Genomic DNA, 15,756 nt, shown 5'->3' with positions numbered 1-15,756 from the left:
TTGTAGTGCAGGCACCGAGCCCCAGCAATAACCCTGAAGGGAAGAAAAAAAAAAAAAAGAATTTTGGTCCACAGTCCCAGAGGGGAAGCAATGTTAGAAGATGACTAGTGGGTGCTGAACCCCAATTCCATCAGGACCCTGAGAGAGAAAAGGAAAAAAGGAAGGACACTCAGAGACAGTAATCAGTGTAGGTGTGACTTAGAAAGGGAGAGAGGGCAGGACCATAGAAAAAAATTGGCATTGGGCCAGGCGGTGGCGCACCTGGTTAAGCGCACACTTTGCAGTGTGCTCAAGGATGCAGGTTCAAGCCCCGGGTCCCCACCTGCAAGGGGAAAGCTTCCTGAGTGGTGGAGCAGGGCTGCAGGGGTCTCTCTGTCTCTCTCCCTCTCTGTCTTCCCCTTCCCACTCAGTTCCTCTTTGTCTCTATCCAGTAATAAATAAAAACATTAAAAAATTTTAAAATTCATGAAAAAAAGAAAATATGGGCATATATGTAAATATAGTTATAGAAGTAATAGTCAAACCGTATCTGTGACCTTTGGAGAACTACTGCAATTTCCAGTGGAGGGAATGGAGACACAGAACTCTGGTGGTGGGAATGGTGTAGAATTATACCCTTGTGATCTTATAATTTTTTAAATCACTAATAAAATAATCCTTGAGGGGAGATGGTTAGCAAACACAAAAGCACAAAGTCAGGAAGTATATATTGCAGCTTTACACCCTGTCATTCACTAGTGATACACCCCTCCCCATCTCAGTAACTTACAACCACACACACTTAAGCTCCCACCCCTGGACTGTGCAGGAGGGTGGGGGGGGGGGTCTGACGGGGTCCCCAGCCCAGGCAGAAGGAGCAAGCGGCCGCCCTCCACACACGTTGTGCTCACAGCAGCGGGGATGTCAGAGAGGAAGATAGCAAGGGAGCCATTGTAAAGCCGCTATGAGGATGGGCAGCTTCAGAGGACAGAGAGGTAGAAGCAAGTGGCGGTGTCGTGCTGGATAAACAGCTCAGAGCAGGGTAGCCCTTCACAGCTGGGGGGGCAGGGGGGAGGGAGGAAGCAGCACTTGCCTAGCAGAGGACATTTCCCTTTTCAGGCCTAACAATAGTACAGAGGGGCTGGGGTTGGCAAGCCTGGGGGACCCTACTGTGGGGCAGGCACTAAAAGCCACCCCAGTGATGAGAAGCCATTAAGACAAAAGCCAGCGCTGCACAGGCCCAGGGGGTTTTAGCCCAAGCTGCAAGATTCTTCGATTCCCAAGAGGACACAGGCAAGCCTATGAGGTGAGGTGGTAGGCTGGTGAGGTGGTAGGGCTCATCCCCCAGCTCCACATGCAGAAAAGAAGTAAAATGGGGTCAGTAAGATAGCTCACACAGGACAGTGCCTGCCTTGTCACGCACACACTCCAGGTTCAAGCCTGGCCCCAAGCACACTGGGGAAGCAGAGTGCTGTAGCATCTTGCCCTCTCTCCCTCTGCATTGGTTGCTCCCTTTCATCTAAAAAAGTTGGTCCAAAAGCACAAAGCAGTCAAGTCCGGGCAACAACCAATAAATAAATGATAAATTATTATAAACAAAATTTAATAGATTGCTTAAAAACTTAACTAGAGTGCTTCATTTTTAAATTGTACTTTTTTTTTTTTTTTTAACCAGAGCACTGCTCAGCTCTGGCTTATGTTGGTGGTTACGGAATTGAACCTGAGACTTTGGAGCCTTAAGCATGAGAGAGTCTCTTTTTTTATTTTGTTGTTTTTTTTTTTTAACTCCAGGGTTATTGCTGGGGTTCTGTACCTGCCCCACAAACCCACTTGCTCCTAGCCGCCATCTTTTTTTCCCATTGCTTTTACTGCTGTCGTTGTTGGATAGAACAGAGAGAACTTGCGAGAGGAGGGGAAGACAGAGAGCAGGAGAGAAAGATAGACGCCTGCAGCCCTGTTTCACCGCTTGGGAAGTGACCACCCTGCAGGTGGGGAGCCAGGAGCTCAAACCAGGATCTTTGCACTATGTGCACTTAACCACCGGACCCCCGAGAGTCTCTTTGCCTAATCATTATGCTACCTCCCCCACCCAACAAATTAAAAAATTAATGTAATGTGGAGAGAGCAAGTACAATCAAATCTGAGACTTTGACACTGCTTATTGCAATTATTTAACTTTATTATACTTTTTAATCTGAGAATTGTAAAACAATAGTATTACAAACACCTGAGGACTATTTGGCTGGACACAGCATCTTCACACAAGTCATTTGAAAGAAGACCAAGTTTAAATTATAATTTTTCTTAAAACACAGAAGAAACAACACAGAGCAAACCACCCTTTAAATAGTTGCACTTACATAAAGTACATTTGGTTTTCTAAAGAGAAAATGTACATTCCTGCCCCTGGTGTATATTTTACGGGCATTTATAACAAATGGCTAATACTTTAGCACAGATTCTCATAGCTTATAAACATTACACCAAAGTTGTACAAAGCAATAACAATAAACATATAGCACCATTTCCCCATCAAAGTTCTAATTTTAAAGACAAAGCCAAAGATGGTAAGTCAGAGTAAATGCATCTTCCAAAGTTTAACAGAATAAATGACTCAGAACTAAGCAAAGTAAGTAGAAGCATTGCATAGGACAGAGAACTTCCCTGTACAGAAACCAATCTGTAGATGGTTTCTTATCCCCTGAAGACACAAGCTGAGAGGTACGAGTGATAGCAAGTGATACACATGTTGTTGTTGTTGTTGTTGTTGTTTTTACAGAATAAAAACATCTAGCTATATACATAGTTCATCGACACCTCTGTGGCAGTGCAAAGTGCCATATTAAATTCAAAAAGAACAGACTTACTTGTTTGAATAGTACAGATAGAGAATAATATATAAATATGGTATACTTCCATATGAGGAATAAATCGACAATAAAATATATATCTTTTTTAAAATTTGGGCACATGTGTATTCATATAGATATGTGAGAAGTGAATTCCTAGGTAAATGTATAAGCTTAGCAAAAATATGTACGTTTTATTTCACTGGAAAAATGTTATCAGACTCTATCCAAACCACCCTTATAGTATAATATCTCCTGCATAAACAACAATTCTATCTATTCTATATTATTTTTTTAAATGCGTCAAAAACCATTAAGAACACTTTATGAAAATTCAAAAGCTTGCTTTTTTTCTTTAAATATGGGCAAATACACAAACAGACATAATAACGAAAGGAAAATAATTTATATGGCTATTTCCTTTCTGGAAATTGGTAGAGTACAAACAGAACATGGTAGTAATAGGCATAAAATATTTGCAAAAGAGATGATAGCTATGGTTGCAACTTTAAATTCTTTTCTAAGAAAAAATTCTCCCGGATTTCACTAGAAAACTTGTCAGTTACTGATTCTTTCCCCTTTGGGATTTAGCTGTTTTGGTTCCACATATAAAAATTTACTAAAATAGAATGTGTCTCTGTTTCCTGTATGAAGTATATTTGTAAACTGTGAGATTAAAATAACAAGAGGCATACATATTTGCCAATTTTAATATTCTAACACTAACAGGTTGCATGGTTCTTTAACAGAAGTAGACTGGACTGTAAATGTAGTCTGCAAGCCCAGATCTACTTTTAGAGGAACCCCAAAATGCTAAGCAAATAAAAATGCCTTTATATTTAACAGTTATTAACATACTAGAAGTATAGCCAATCAAAATGTAGATTTTTTTTTCCTCAATTGTATTTTCCTTCTTTAAGTTTTTCGATGTAGTGACATAACTTGAGTGCTGGACCCAGCTTCAGCCCCATGTACTTCATAACCACATCACTTTTGAGCAGCAGAAGAGCCTTCCCATCAATTTCCTACAGAGAACAGGTTCAAACACTTAGCAAAGCTTTCAGACTTTGTGAAGACATTTACATAGATAAACATACCAAATAGAAAGCAGAGGCATGCTTCTACATATATGTTCTGAACCTGCTTTTCTTTCTTGAAAACTATTAAAGTTTAATTTATACAGTGAAGCATCTTTGCATTTGTAATTTCACCTCACATTTTAAGGAAACGGTAACTTAATCCAGAAGCTTTGAAAAGTGGCCTAAGCATCAAAGTACCAGATTTTAGTGTGTCGAGTGAAATACTGCGTATCTGTGATAAAGGTAGAATGACATCCAGATGGCTGTTAGCTTTCTTAAAAGCGCTGGAAACAGGAGCTATCAGCATCAGTGTAATCGGTAAATGTGTTAGACAATCAGCTATCCGAAGCTAACTAGATACTAAGACTAACTGCTCATTGTATTACAAAACTGAAAAAGTACAACAGATATTTGGCCATTAACCGGATTTGGTAGACAAGACTATGAGTATATTTGATAGACACAAGGTATCCGCCCAAAATTACTTCCTTGGTTAACTAATCAGTGTACAGGAGCTCAACATTTCGTATGGATGAGCTTGTTTCACATAAAACTCCACTAAATCTGATCACAGAGCTGGATTTAGCGGGCATCGTAACAAGGACACCCTGTCACAGATGCGGGGGTAGGGGGTGGGTAAGGCATTCTCATAGCTGTCATCACAGAGGAGTAGGCACCCAAGAGTGCTCGAGCTATATCATCTTCTTTGAAAACTTGCAGACATGTAGTATTTTGGGTGCTTTACTCATCAGAAAGCCCAGATCCAGCTCCTACCACTTCAAGCTCTAACTGTGGGCAAAGTAACCTATCTCACAAATGGAAAAGCCAGTTGGCACGGTTCCCCTATCATCCACACTAGTAAGCATTCAGTCGAAGTGCCTGCGGAGAGATCATTCAAAGGCATGACAGCAGGAGAATTGGCATCAGAAACAAAAGATACATTACGTGTTGTCTGAAGAGGTCGGTGAGGAGGACTGCTATCTGAGGGTCTTTACATTTTATATATTCTATCACTTCTTCCACAGACCAGGTCGAAGGGTCCGTAAGCAAGCCTTGCTTCGGGACACTGGAGTCAGGTGCAGCCACAAAACTTGAAGCTTCAATAAGGGGGAAAAAAAAATCATGCTTGCACCAAAGCAAAGGGTTCTGGGGAAGGAGGGTGGGGGCAGGCTGAAGGGACATCAAGAGTCCTGTTGTGTCTCCTAGACCAATCAAGGGGTAATGGGAAGTTGTGCCTATATATTAAAGACTATACTGTAAACCATTAACCCCACACACACACAATAAAAACAAACGAAAATTCATCCTTGAGCTGATCATTCTCTTGAAAGAAGAGATGTTAAGCGGGAGTAGAGGTCTCATCCCTGCAGCCTTTGCTTAGTGCCTCAGCAAGGGCCCTGGGCCATGAAAGTCTAGCTAAAGAGGACAGGAACATGGATGCCCAGGAGAGTCCAACCTACCTCCTCCCAGATTAGCAAAAGCAGCTTCAGAAGTTAGCACTGAAAAGGTTATGACACAGCCTGAACAAGACAAGTCCTCTTTGTCCACAAGCAAATGTAGCAATATAACCTGCTACTTGGATTATAGGTTCATCTAAACTAACCGGTTACTCTCTTAAAGTATTAATATTTCAATGAATTTCAATCATTCTCTGCTTGGTGTATCTCTCTTATTGGATTCATTTTACTACCTAACTGCATTGGAAATTCCCTCAAATCAGCTTTATGATTGCATAAATTGATTCACTTTCATCAATGAACTTCAATAGCCCTCATTATCCTTGATAACCAAAACAGTTGTTTTACTAACTCTCCCATGAATTCAACATGGTTACTTTTGTTTTTATCGCTGGGGCTTGGTGCCAGCACTATGAATCTACTGCTTCCTGGCAGACATTTCCCCCCCCCCCCCATTTTATTGGATAGGACAGAGAGAAACTGAGAGGGAAGGGGAAGATAAAGAGAGGGTGAGAGAAATATCACCTTTTCAGCCCATCTTGGATGGAGCTTGAAAAAATCATGTTAAGTGAAATAAGTCAGAAACAGAAGGATGAATATGGGATGATCTCACTCTCAGGCAGAAGTTGAAAAACAAGATCAGAAGAGAAAACACTAAGCAGAACCTGGACTGGAGTGGGTGTATTGCACCAAAGGAAAAGACTCTGGGGTGGGTGGCGGGGGTAGTTCAAGTCCTGGAACAGGATGGCAGAGGACCTAGTGGGGGTTATATTGCTGTGTAGAAAAATGAGAAATGTTATGCATGTACAAACTGCTGTATTTACTGTCGACTAAAACATTAATGCCCCAATAAAGAAATAAAAAATAAATTAAAAAAAGAGATACAGACACCTGCAGACCTGCTTTGCCGCTTGTGAAGCATCTACCCTGCCAGTGGGGAGCCAGGGGCTCGAACCCAGATCCTTAAGCTTAGTACTACTTGCACTTAACTGGGTGTGCCACTGTCCAGTCCCCTTCAACACGGTAACTTAACACCACTTTATTCTTCAAATTTTCATCTCTCCAGACTTAAAATGATTTCAGAAGTTTGAAGAAAACAAGATTATTTTCTGGGGCGAGGGACACAGCATAATGGCTATGCAAAAAGACTTTTATGCCCGAGGCTCTAAAGTCCCAGGTTCGATCTCCAGCCCCACCATCAGCTAGAGCTGAGCAGTGCTCTGGCTTCCCTGTCTTTCTCTCTAATTAAAATAAATATATTTTTAAAATCTTTTGTTTGGCTATTCCATACTGAGTTAAACATTATAGTAAATATCTCTTTCAAGCTGGAAGAGAGCTCACCTGATGGGGTGCCAGCCTTGGCAAGTGAACTCCCATGGTTGTTTTCGGGCTCGTCAGTTGCTGAGGCATTAGTTTGCTTTTTGTGATGTTTTTCCTTTTCTTTCTTTTTTTCTTTTGATTTCTCTTTTGGTTTATCTGAAAAGAAGCAGGCCAGAGTGGTGAAACCGTACATGCCCAATGCCTTGACTAAGCACAAAATAAATAAAAGCAGAGACAATACACAGCGGTGGGGTGACAATAGGAGCACGTGTCACAGCACATGCACCTTTCAAGGGTCCCCTGGTGAGAGATGAGGAAGGCACTTCGTTCCTACTTCCTTCCCCCTCAGCCTCACCTCCATGTTCATCTAAAGAAAGACAGCATACTTAACCCTCCCCTCCCTTTCCCCTGTCCTGTACCTTTAAGCTCTAAAAAGGTCTGGGGAGTAGCTACTCATGGGTATGGAAAGGTGTTTTGGTTCTTCCCAATGTTTACCATGCCCTGTCCTGCTTTTGGGGGGGCAGGTTGAGATGAGGTGACTGAAGGTGTGGTGAATGGGGAGGCACAGAAATGAGATGCTAGGGGAGTCGGGTCGGTAGAGTCGGGTCGGTAGTGCAGCGGGTTAAGCGCACGTGGTGGGAAGCTTAAGGATCCCAGTTCGAGCCCCCGGCTCCCCACCTGCAGGGAAGTCGCTTCACAGGCGGTGAAGCAGGTCTGCAGGTGTCTCTCTTTCTCTCCCCCTCTCTGTCTTCCCCATCTCTCTCCATTTCTCTCTGTCCTATCCAACAACAACGACATCAATAATAAGTACAACAATAAAAAAAAAAAACCAGGGCAACAAAAGGGAATAAATATTAAAAAAGAAAGAAAGAAAGAAAGAAAGAAAGAAAGAGGATGCTAATGCCCAGAGCTGGAAGCCACACCCAGGCTGGGATCAGGAGAATGAGATAATGAAGAGAGTACATTGGGGAAGGGAAGGAGTTATCTTCCCCATCCCTTTCTTTTTTATGTGACAGGATAGAGAGGAATTGAGGGGGAGGGGGATACAGAGAAAAACACTGAGACCTGTCCCCTCTGTGCTTCACCTGCTTATGAAGCTTCCCCCCTGCAGGTGAGGACCAGGGGCTTGAATCTGAGTCCTTGAGCACAGTAACATGTGCACTCAACCAGGTGCCCCACTGCCTGGCGCCCAGAGAGTCTATATTTCCAGGCTTCAGTTACGGGAGATCTGGGATCCCAGACAGCACTCAAGGAAATGACAAATTATAATGGATCAGGAACCACTAATCTGAGAAGCCTCTAGCAGATACCGTTCGTTCAGTAATGCCATAAGGAATGGAGAGTGTCTAGGAGCATGGTCCTGTCAGTGATGTGAAGACGGGGACTTAACCTCCTTGATTTTGGCAGTCTCACCAATGTGATATACTCACAGGGAATATCACTAGATTCTAGAAACTTGACGGGGGTGGAGGGGGACAAGATACAAGCACACTGGTTGAGAATCACTGCGCGTGTGTATATACCTTCGCTTTTCTTCTTAACTTCATGGTGTTTACTCTTGCTAGATGACTTTCTCCCTGTCTGCGGTGAACTTGTGGTGCCTGGCATGGTTGGAGAACTATTCTTGGAGACCGCAGTGGAAGTGTTCAGAGCACTTTTGCTGGAAGGACTCAAAGGCTTTGCTGGATTTAGTGATGATTTCTTGCCAGCTTCAGGAAGTGTTTCCTCCTTGGCTTTACTTTTTCCCACATCAAGTAATATTTTTTCTACAGAAAAAAATAAAAAGGACAAAAGTGACAATCTTCAATAGTCTAAAGATAGCTTAAAATATCATTAAAAGGTGAAAAATATCCTCCTCTTGGGCTAGCAAGGCAGCTCACCTGGGAGGGTGCCTACTTTGTAAGCACAGGACCCAGGTTCAAGCCCGGTCCCCACTGCATGGGGGGTAATTTGGGTGCTGTACCTCTCTCTTTCTAGCTGAAAAAAGTTGGCCCGGAGTGGCGAAGCCCTGGCAAAGACTAAAATAATAATAATAATAATAATAATAATAGTAATAATAATAAGATCTCCTAGTCTTCAATGGGCCCTTCAAACCATGTCCTACTGAATCACAAAGTGACCTCTAACACAAAGCACAAGGATACCCGCGCTTCTTCGTGTTTACAATCGTGCACACTGATATGAAAGCCAAGACGGTTTTGTGACCTCATCTACATATCTCATGACAACTAGTCCTTCCCACTCTGGCCAGGCATGAAGGCCCTGAGCACCTCGCTCATGCACTCATGTTTAGAAATGTGGTTCTGGGAGTCCGGCGGTAGTGCAGCGGGTTAAGCGCACGTGGCGCAAAGCCCAAGGACTGACATAAGGATCCCGGTTTGAGCCCTCGGCTCCCCACCTGCAGGGGAGTCGCTTCACAGGCGGTGAAGCAGGTCTGCAGGTGTCTTTCTCTCCCCCTCTCTGTCTTCCCCTCCTCTCTCCATTTCTCTCTGTCCTATCCAACAACGACGACAATAATAATAATTACAACAAGAAGACAACCAGGGCAACAAAAGGGAATAAATAAACACTTAAAAAAAAAAGAAATGTGGTTCTTCACAACAATTTGCTGTAATATAATCACACAGTTGGTTTTATAACATTTGCCTCAAACTTGGGCACATAGACTTATACTTGGCACTGAGTTTCTCTCTGTCTCCTTCTGTTCCCTGGAATAGATGAATAGATGTTACTGTAATTTTTCTTGTTTTAATCTAAAGCAGTGCTTGACAAAGGTGCCAAAGTCACAGCTGTACTGCCAAAATGATTTGGGCAAACATACCCCTCAGCCACCAACACCACCATCCAAGGTCACAGAAGTGGCAATAGTAACTTTTCTTCCCGATCCTAATGTGTAAATACTATTTACCTTTATTGAAATGGAAACTTGTTTTGGGAAACTTAGAAGAGGGTGTAAGAACAAAAGGCGGAGGATGCTTAGAAGGACGTTTGGTGCTTTTCTTTCCTATGTCTTCTTTTGCTGTTTTCAAAAAAAGAGCGTCTGTTATAACTAATTAATATACTCAAACATTTTCATAGCATCAGCACAAAACACTTTTGTTTCTAGTTCATCAATAATTAACCAGTTATTTGTGAATAGCATGTTTCCACTTTATCCTATGAAATAGTTGAGTGACCTCATATTCAAGCGTGAATTAAGAACATTTGCAAAGGGACGTATCTAAGGCTTCATATCTCTCAATGTAACAAGGGGTAGTGAGGCATCCAGTTCCAGTGTATCTAAAAAGGCCTGGGAAAACTGTTCCCTGTGAGCAAGAATAATAAGAATTCAGCGGGGAAGACAGAGCACAAAGGACACCCTATTTATAAGCAAGTGTCCTGACCCAGAGCTGTCCTAATAACGCTACTGCTTACTCAGCATGCAAGCAGACACATTCCTACCTAGAGGATCATTCCTTAGAGAATATCCTGAAAGTAAAGACATTTCAAAGTATTGACTACATAACAAATATCAACCTCTATCTTGATTTGACTTCCAACTAAAAGGAAAACTAATGTCTAATAAAAATCTAAAATGCCTGACAATAGACTTGTAGAAAGGGAAGATTGGGAGAAAATGCCAAAGTCAAACTTTATCCATTTCAAAATGGCTGGAAAGCAGAAATTCCTCTCTAAATCCTATGATGAACCCTTAGTCAGCCAGTTACTGACTACTTACAAGTCTGAGAGAGAGAGCTCTGTCACTTGATTTTTATCTTCTATCATAGACCTCAAAGCCAATAGGTAAAACATTCAGTGAATAACAAATATTTATACAATTTAAACATTTAAAATCTGAGGAAAACTTGACTTTTTTTAGAGACAAATAGAGAGGCACAAAGAGATAAATAGAAATAGAGATAGACAGGGAGTCAGGTGGTAGCGCAGTGGGTTAAGCGCAGGTGGCGCAAAGCGCAAGGACCGGCGTAAGGATCCAGGTTCAAGCCCCGGCTTCCCACCTGCAGGGAAGTCGCTTCACAGGTGGTAAAGCAGGTCTGCAGGTGTCTGTCTTTCTCTCCCCCTCTCTGTCTTCCCCTCCTCTCTCCATTTCTCTCTGTCCTATCCAACAACGGCGACATCAATAACACCAACAATAAAACAAGGGCAACAAAAGGGAATAAATAAATAAATATTTTAAAAAATAGTGACCGTGGTATATGGCCTACTACGTGGCACTGATACAAATAAACAACTGATCTGACTTCTGCTTCTGGGTAAGTTCAGACATGGAACTGCTCCTGCAGAGATAACTAGAAAACTCCTGATAATTTACAAAAGTTCTACAGAAGCAATTTCAGGATAGCTGTTTTTTTTAATGCCAAAAAGCCTTGTTTCTGAATTAAAGATTACTTAGCATTACTACTTTTGATTAGACTAGTCTAACCTTCTCTAAATAGCTTAAACTCAAATCTCATGTAACTGGAATAGAGATGAGAATGGAGAGGATGTCAATGACTTTGTAAAGTTCTTTAAATGCAGAGATTTCAGTTATGAGTCTATATTCCCTTAGTCTAAGTACCTAATGTTTCAGATTGGTAAACTGATTGAATTTTGACACTGGTCTTAAACTGCTAAAGCATTTCTAAAAATAACACTTCTCTTCAAATGCTTAATTACCTACAATTTTACACCAGGTAGAATCAAAATCAACTGGTTCTATCCGTATATAAGATATAGTTATTTGTAAATAGCATTAAATGACATAAATCACGGTAAGGTCTTATGTGGAACAATTAATCCTAACCATAGGATCTTCAAAGTAAACCAAGCTCTCAAGTAACTTGGTTATAATTATTTATTGCCTTCTTAAACTCTAAGACACTAAGGAACCTTCCCATATTTCTCCCAGTCTTGGAACCTCTGGGAATTTGCTTGTATTTCTCGATGTTTCTTCCCTTTATCCCCTACCCTGTAGTACTGCCTCAGCTGACCTCAACTAAATCAATGCAACCAGTACCACAATGCCACATTTCACTTTGAACTGTATCCAGAGACGCCAATCCAAGATCACTGATTATGGACCTCTGAAAACCCACTCCTTCATGAAGGTAATGAAAACAGTAGTAAAATTAAATTCATCAGAGCTATGGACATTAACTAAAGGCTTAAAAAATTCAAGAAGCATTTTTTTTTTCCTATTCAAATGGTTAAATCTCAGAGAGAACAGTAAATTCTGTGACATTTGAGCTTCCCTAATATCATCCCCTTCACCTCAGTTTCCAAATGGCCTTGCAAGCCAGTCACTCCACAGCTGCAGCAAGCTGAGGACAGCAGCCTAGCAATTCCCCAGAGGAGGCTCTCCAAAAGTCTCATCCCCAGAGAAGTGTCACTATTTGGCCAACCTCACCACTCACCGAAAAATTCCAATATCAGAGCTATTTAATTGGCCAAAATCAGTGTCCACTATGTGCGAGCTGTCTTTTATATTCAATGCACTAGTCAGAAAAAAGTAATGGCAGCATTATCAGCAGGGCTAACAAGAGGTTAGCAAAAAGCCTGCAAAGAAACTGGATGAAAGGACGCAATGAAACAAGTTCTCCAGTTATAAAAGAAGTAAGTCATGGGAATGTAGAGCACAAAAGGGAGTCATTAGGCAATACTGTATTGCAAATTTCAAAATTATCAAGAATAACGGGAAGTAGACTTAATGATCATTTCAGTGTATTAGATCAAGTCAAATTATTATGTTGTACATGTGAAAGTAGTAGGGTGGACGTCGATCAAACCTCAATTAAAAAGTAAATGCAAGTTACCCTACCGAGAAAAGTGAATTTGCTACATAAAAATCGACTCACGGAGAAACTGAAAAATAAGACATCAATTAGGAAGCTGTGAGAAACAGCAAGATACTTCCTGGGATCTAACAGGTCATGGTACATGCAGGGATGCATGCACACCCAGAAAAATCTTGAGAAGTCTCTAGTCTCTCATCTGTCACTGATCATGAGCCTCTACACAAAGCAGAATTGATAAGCTGCCTGCTGGAATGTTCTAGTGTGTGCATGTGTGTGTGCACGCATATGTACACACACGTACACACACACACACACACACACACACACACACCTACCTTTGGCAAAGCTGAGAGACATACTGGTCCCCAAGGTAAATAATAAGAAAATAACTTAAAAATATACCTAAGGTCAAAATTCTAAACTTCTGTGCTTTAAAGGACACTATCAAGGTAGACGAAAAAATACAAGCAAAGCATATAACTCACATGGAAAATACGTGCAGAACAAATGAAGAACTCTTCATCTACTACTACTACACACACACACACACATATTAAACATAAATATATAGTGCATATAATATTTAAAATATATTTTTCTTTTTTAAAAGATTTTTAAAATATTATACGGGAAACTGGGGAATGTTATTCATGTACAAACTATTGTATTTACTGTTGAATGTAAAACATTAATTCCCCAATAAAGAAATAAAAAATATATTTTTATTTTTGTATTCTCTGTTGCCCTTGTTGTTTTTTATTGTTGTAGTTACTACTGTTGTCGTCGTTGTTGGATAGGACAGAGAGAATTGGAGAGAGGAGGGGAAGACGGAAAGGAGGAGAGAAAGATAGACACCTGCAGACCTGCTTCACCGCTTGTGAAGCGACTCCCCTGCAGGTGGGGAGCTGGGGGCTCAAACTGGGATCCTTACGGCAGTCCTTGAGCTTTGCACCACCTGTGCTTAACCCATTGTGCTACCACCCAACTCCCTTAAAATACATTTCTAAATAATAAGACAAGGAGCCCAATTCAAAATGGGCAAAGGATTTGCATGGAGATATGGACATTCTACAAATCACAGTAGTTTCTCTCACACACACATTTTTTTTTTTTTACTTTAGGGTGGTGTGGAAATAATATACATTTAGGAGACCTGTACTTTTGAATGTTGACCTCTTCCTAGGTAAGCAATACACAGTATTAATACTCTCCCATGATGCCAGGCAGCAACAGTAAGCCCTCCCTCCAGGAAACCACATGATTTCGAACATAAACAAGGCAATCATACGCTAGGCTGTGATGCTGAGTATGCTAGGTGTATGAAATTCATTTTCAACTTATGATTAGGGTTCTCAAGACACCAGCCCACGATAAATTAAGAAAGGCTGCATGAATAGCTAAAATAGGTATATATATGTGAAAAGATACTCAACGACATCAACCACTAGAGAAACCCAAATTCAAGCACAATGAGATAACTTTTGGGTTTGATTCTTCAGTTCATTATAAATAAAATATAAGATGTCTTTCCTGCTTTCCATGAATAAAAACAACTATATATTATACATGTCTAATTAGTCCATTGTGGCTAAACCGTTTGAGGCTAGCACAAGGAAAAACAACTAAGATTCTCAAGTATAAAAGGTCACAGAAGGTAGAAGCATGGTATAAAAATGTACGTTTTCTCTCACCTGGTTTAGCTGTACTGTGAGGTGCAGCACTAGGGTTATTACCTCTATAAGCACTAAAAGGCTGGCTACTCAAGAGGTTATCACATTGCAGGCTGTGGCAGAAGGTCTCCAGAAAACGAAGAGCAAAGGATGCGCTGTTCACTGGAGGCAGCTGGGCAGAATGTGTTTCCCCATCAAAGGAGGCTATGAGGCCAGAAGAAAGAAGTCAGAGTCACAGTACAGGAAGGTGAGAACTACCGGCACAACATCAATGAAGGAGCCATCAATTTAGAAGTGTTATTTTAAGTCTGATCTGTGGGCTTTGCCGTGTAGAGAAACCATCTTAAATCATAAAAATCCCTCTCATTCAAGCACAACAACCTGTGTTGATAAAGGCATTGTCATTTAAAAGTACTCCTAACACTAGAAAGCTATCAATGGAAAGTTACATCTTCTGCTTTTCCAAACATTCCATGAGTACAAATGTTAGAGAACTTCAATATACACCCACAGAAGTATGTTGTCTCTAGTCACTTCCTGAATCCCATTTTTCTTTGGGACCTCATATACATCGGTCCTTTTTCTCAAATTTAAAACACATTGTCAACCAAGGGGATTTTATATGTAGTGAGCTAAACATAGCATGTACAAGGTAAACTGTGCCTGGTATGTCAACTTACAGCATGACTCTGGAATTAACTGTCTATTTTAAAAGTACGAGGTGTCGAAATAGCTCAGTTGGGAGAGCGTTAGACTGAAGATCTAAAAGTAAAGGGAAACTTTCCAAACAAGAGGTGAAAGTCTGAACATATGCAATTATTATAAATGTTCTATCGGGATGTCAGAGAAGTCATGATGTATTTTTTCTCTTCTTTCTTTCTTTCTTTTCTTTCTTTCTTTCTTTTTTTTTAAAACCAGAACACTACTCAGCTCTGGCTTATGGTGGTGCAGGGGACTGAACCTAGGACTTTGGAGTCTCAGGCATGAGAGTCTCTTTGCACAACCATTACGCTATCTGGCCCCACCCAGGATGTATTTTTTCTATGCAAAAAAAAATGTATCATGACTTTTCCAACAACTCAATATTATATCAATATAACAACTACCGTGATGTTATAAATAGGTAGTAGAATACAAGTCTTATAAAATAATGTACATATTGTAAAATCGTGGCCTTCACAGGTGTAAAATAAAACTTGGGGTAAGAGCTGAATGTGGAATTACTGATAGGTGAGCATACCAGTGATCACTTCTCCTCCACGATGATCTGATTTAAGAAAACCAAAAACGGTTTTACTTTCGAAGGCACAATCCAGGCAGGCCTGCACAGTCCGCCGGAGAACCACATTCACAGGGCCAGGGCCAAAGTGGTCAGGTAGCTGCTGGATCTTCGCTTGATCCAGGTAAGGGCCAGAGTTTCCATCTTTGTTTATATAGACACAGACTTGGAGAAAAATATGGGTACAGATATAACAATGACATTGGTTAAAAGGGACTTGAGCAGCAGGCAGACAGGCAGTTGCTATATCCCACTAGCTACACCTCAGGGTGACTCTAATTTTAGTCTACAGCAATGATCATTCCTACCACCTAAAAACTTGCATCTAAATGTTTCTCACATTTGTGTA

General features: G+C 41.0%; 1 protein-coding gene across 9 annotated transcripts in view; it reads right to left on the bottom strand.

The window, feature by feature from the left end:
* Positions 1-2,133: 2,133 nt before the first annotated feature.
* SCML2 (Scm polycomb group protein like 2) overlaps positions 2,134-15,756 on the bottom strand; it is a 118,532-nt gene continuing 104,909 nt past the window's right edge. For 8 of the 9 annotated variants that reach the window (XM_060182959.1, XM_060182960.1, XM_060182963.1 and 5 more), the window contains 7 exons: positions 15,369-15,572; positions 14,150-14,332; positions 9,593-9,703; positions 8,208-8,450; positions 6,706-6,840; positions 4,853-5,004; positions 2,134-3,853 (listed from right to left, as the gene is read on the bottom strand). In XM_060182959.1, coding sequence (XP_060038942.1) covers positions 3,725-3,853; positions 4,853-5,004; positions 6,706-6,840; positions 8,208-8,450; positions 9,593-9,703; positions 14,150-14,332; positions 15,369-15,572 — 1,157 coding nt within the window. In that variant the 3' untranslated portion in view covers positions 2,134-3,724. The remainder of the gene's footprint in view (positions 3,854-4,852; positions 5,005-6,705; positions 6,841-8,207; positions 8,451-9,592; positions 9,704-14,149; positions 14,333-15,368; positions 15,573-15,756) is intronic. The other variant, XM_060182962.1, reaches the window with a different exon arrangement.

Source organism: Erinaceus europaeus, chromosome X (assembly GCF_950295315.1).
Source record: "Erinaceus europaeus chromosome X, mEriEur2.1, whole genome shotgun sequence".
Classification (NCBI taxonomy): domain Eukaryota; kingdom Metazoa; phylum Chordata; class Mammalia; order Eulipotyphla; family Erinaceidae; genus Erinaceus; species Erinaceus europaeus.
This window is presented reverse-complemented; position numbering and strand designations above follow the sequence as displayed.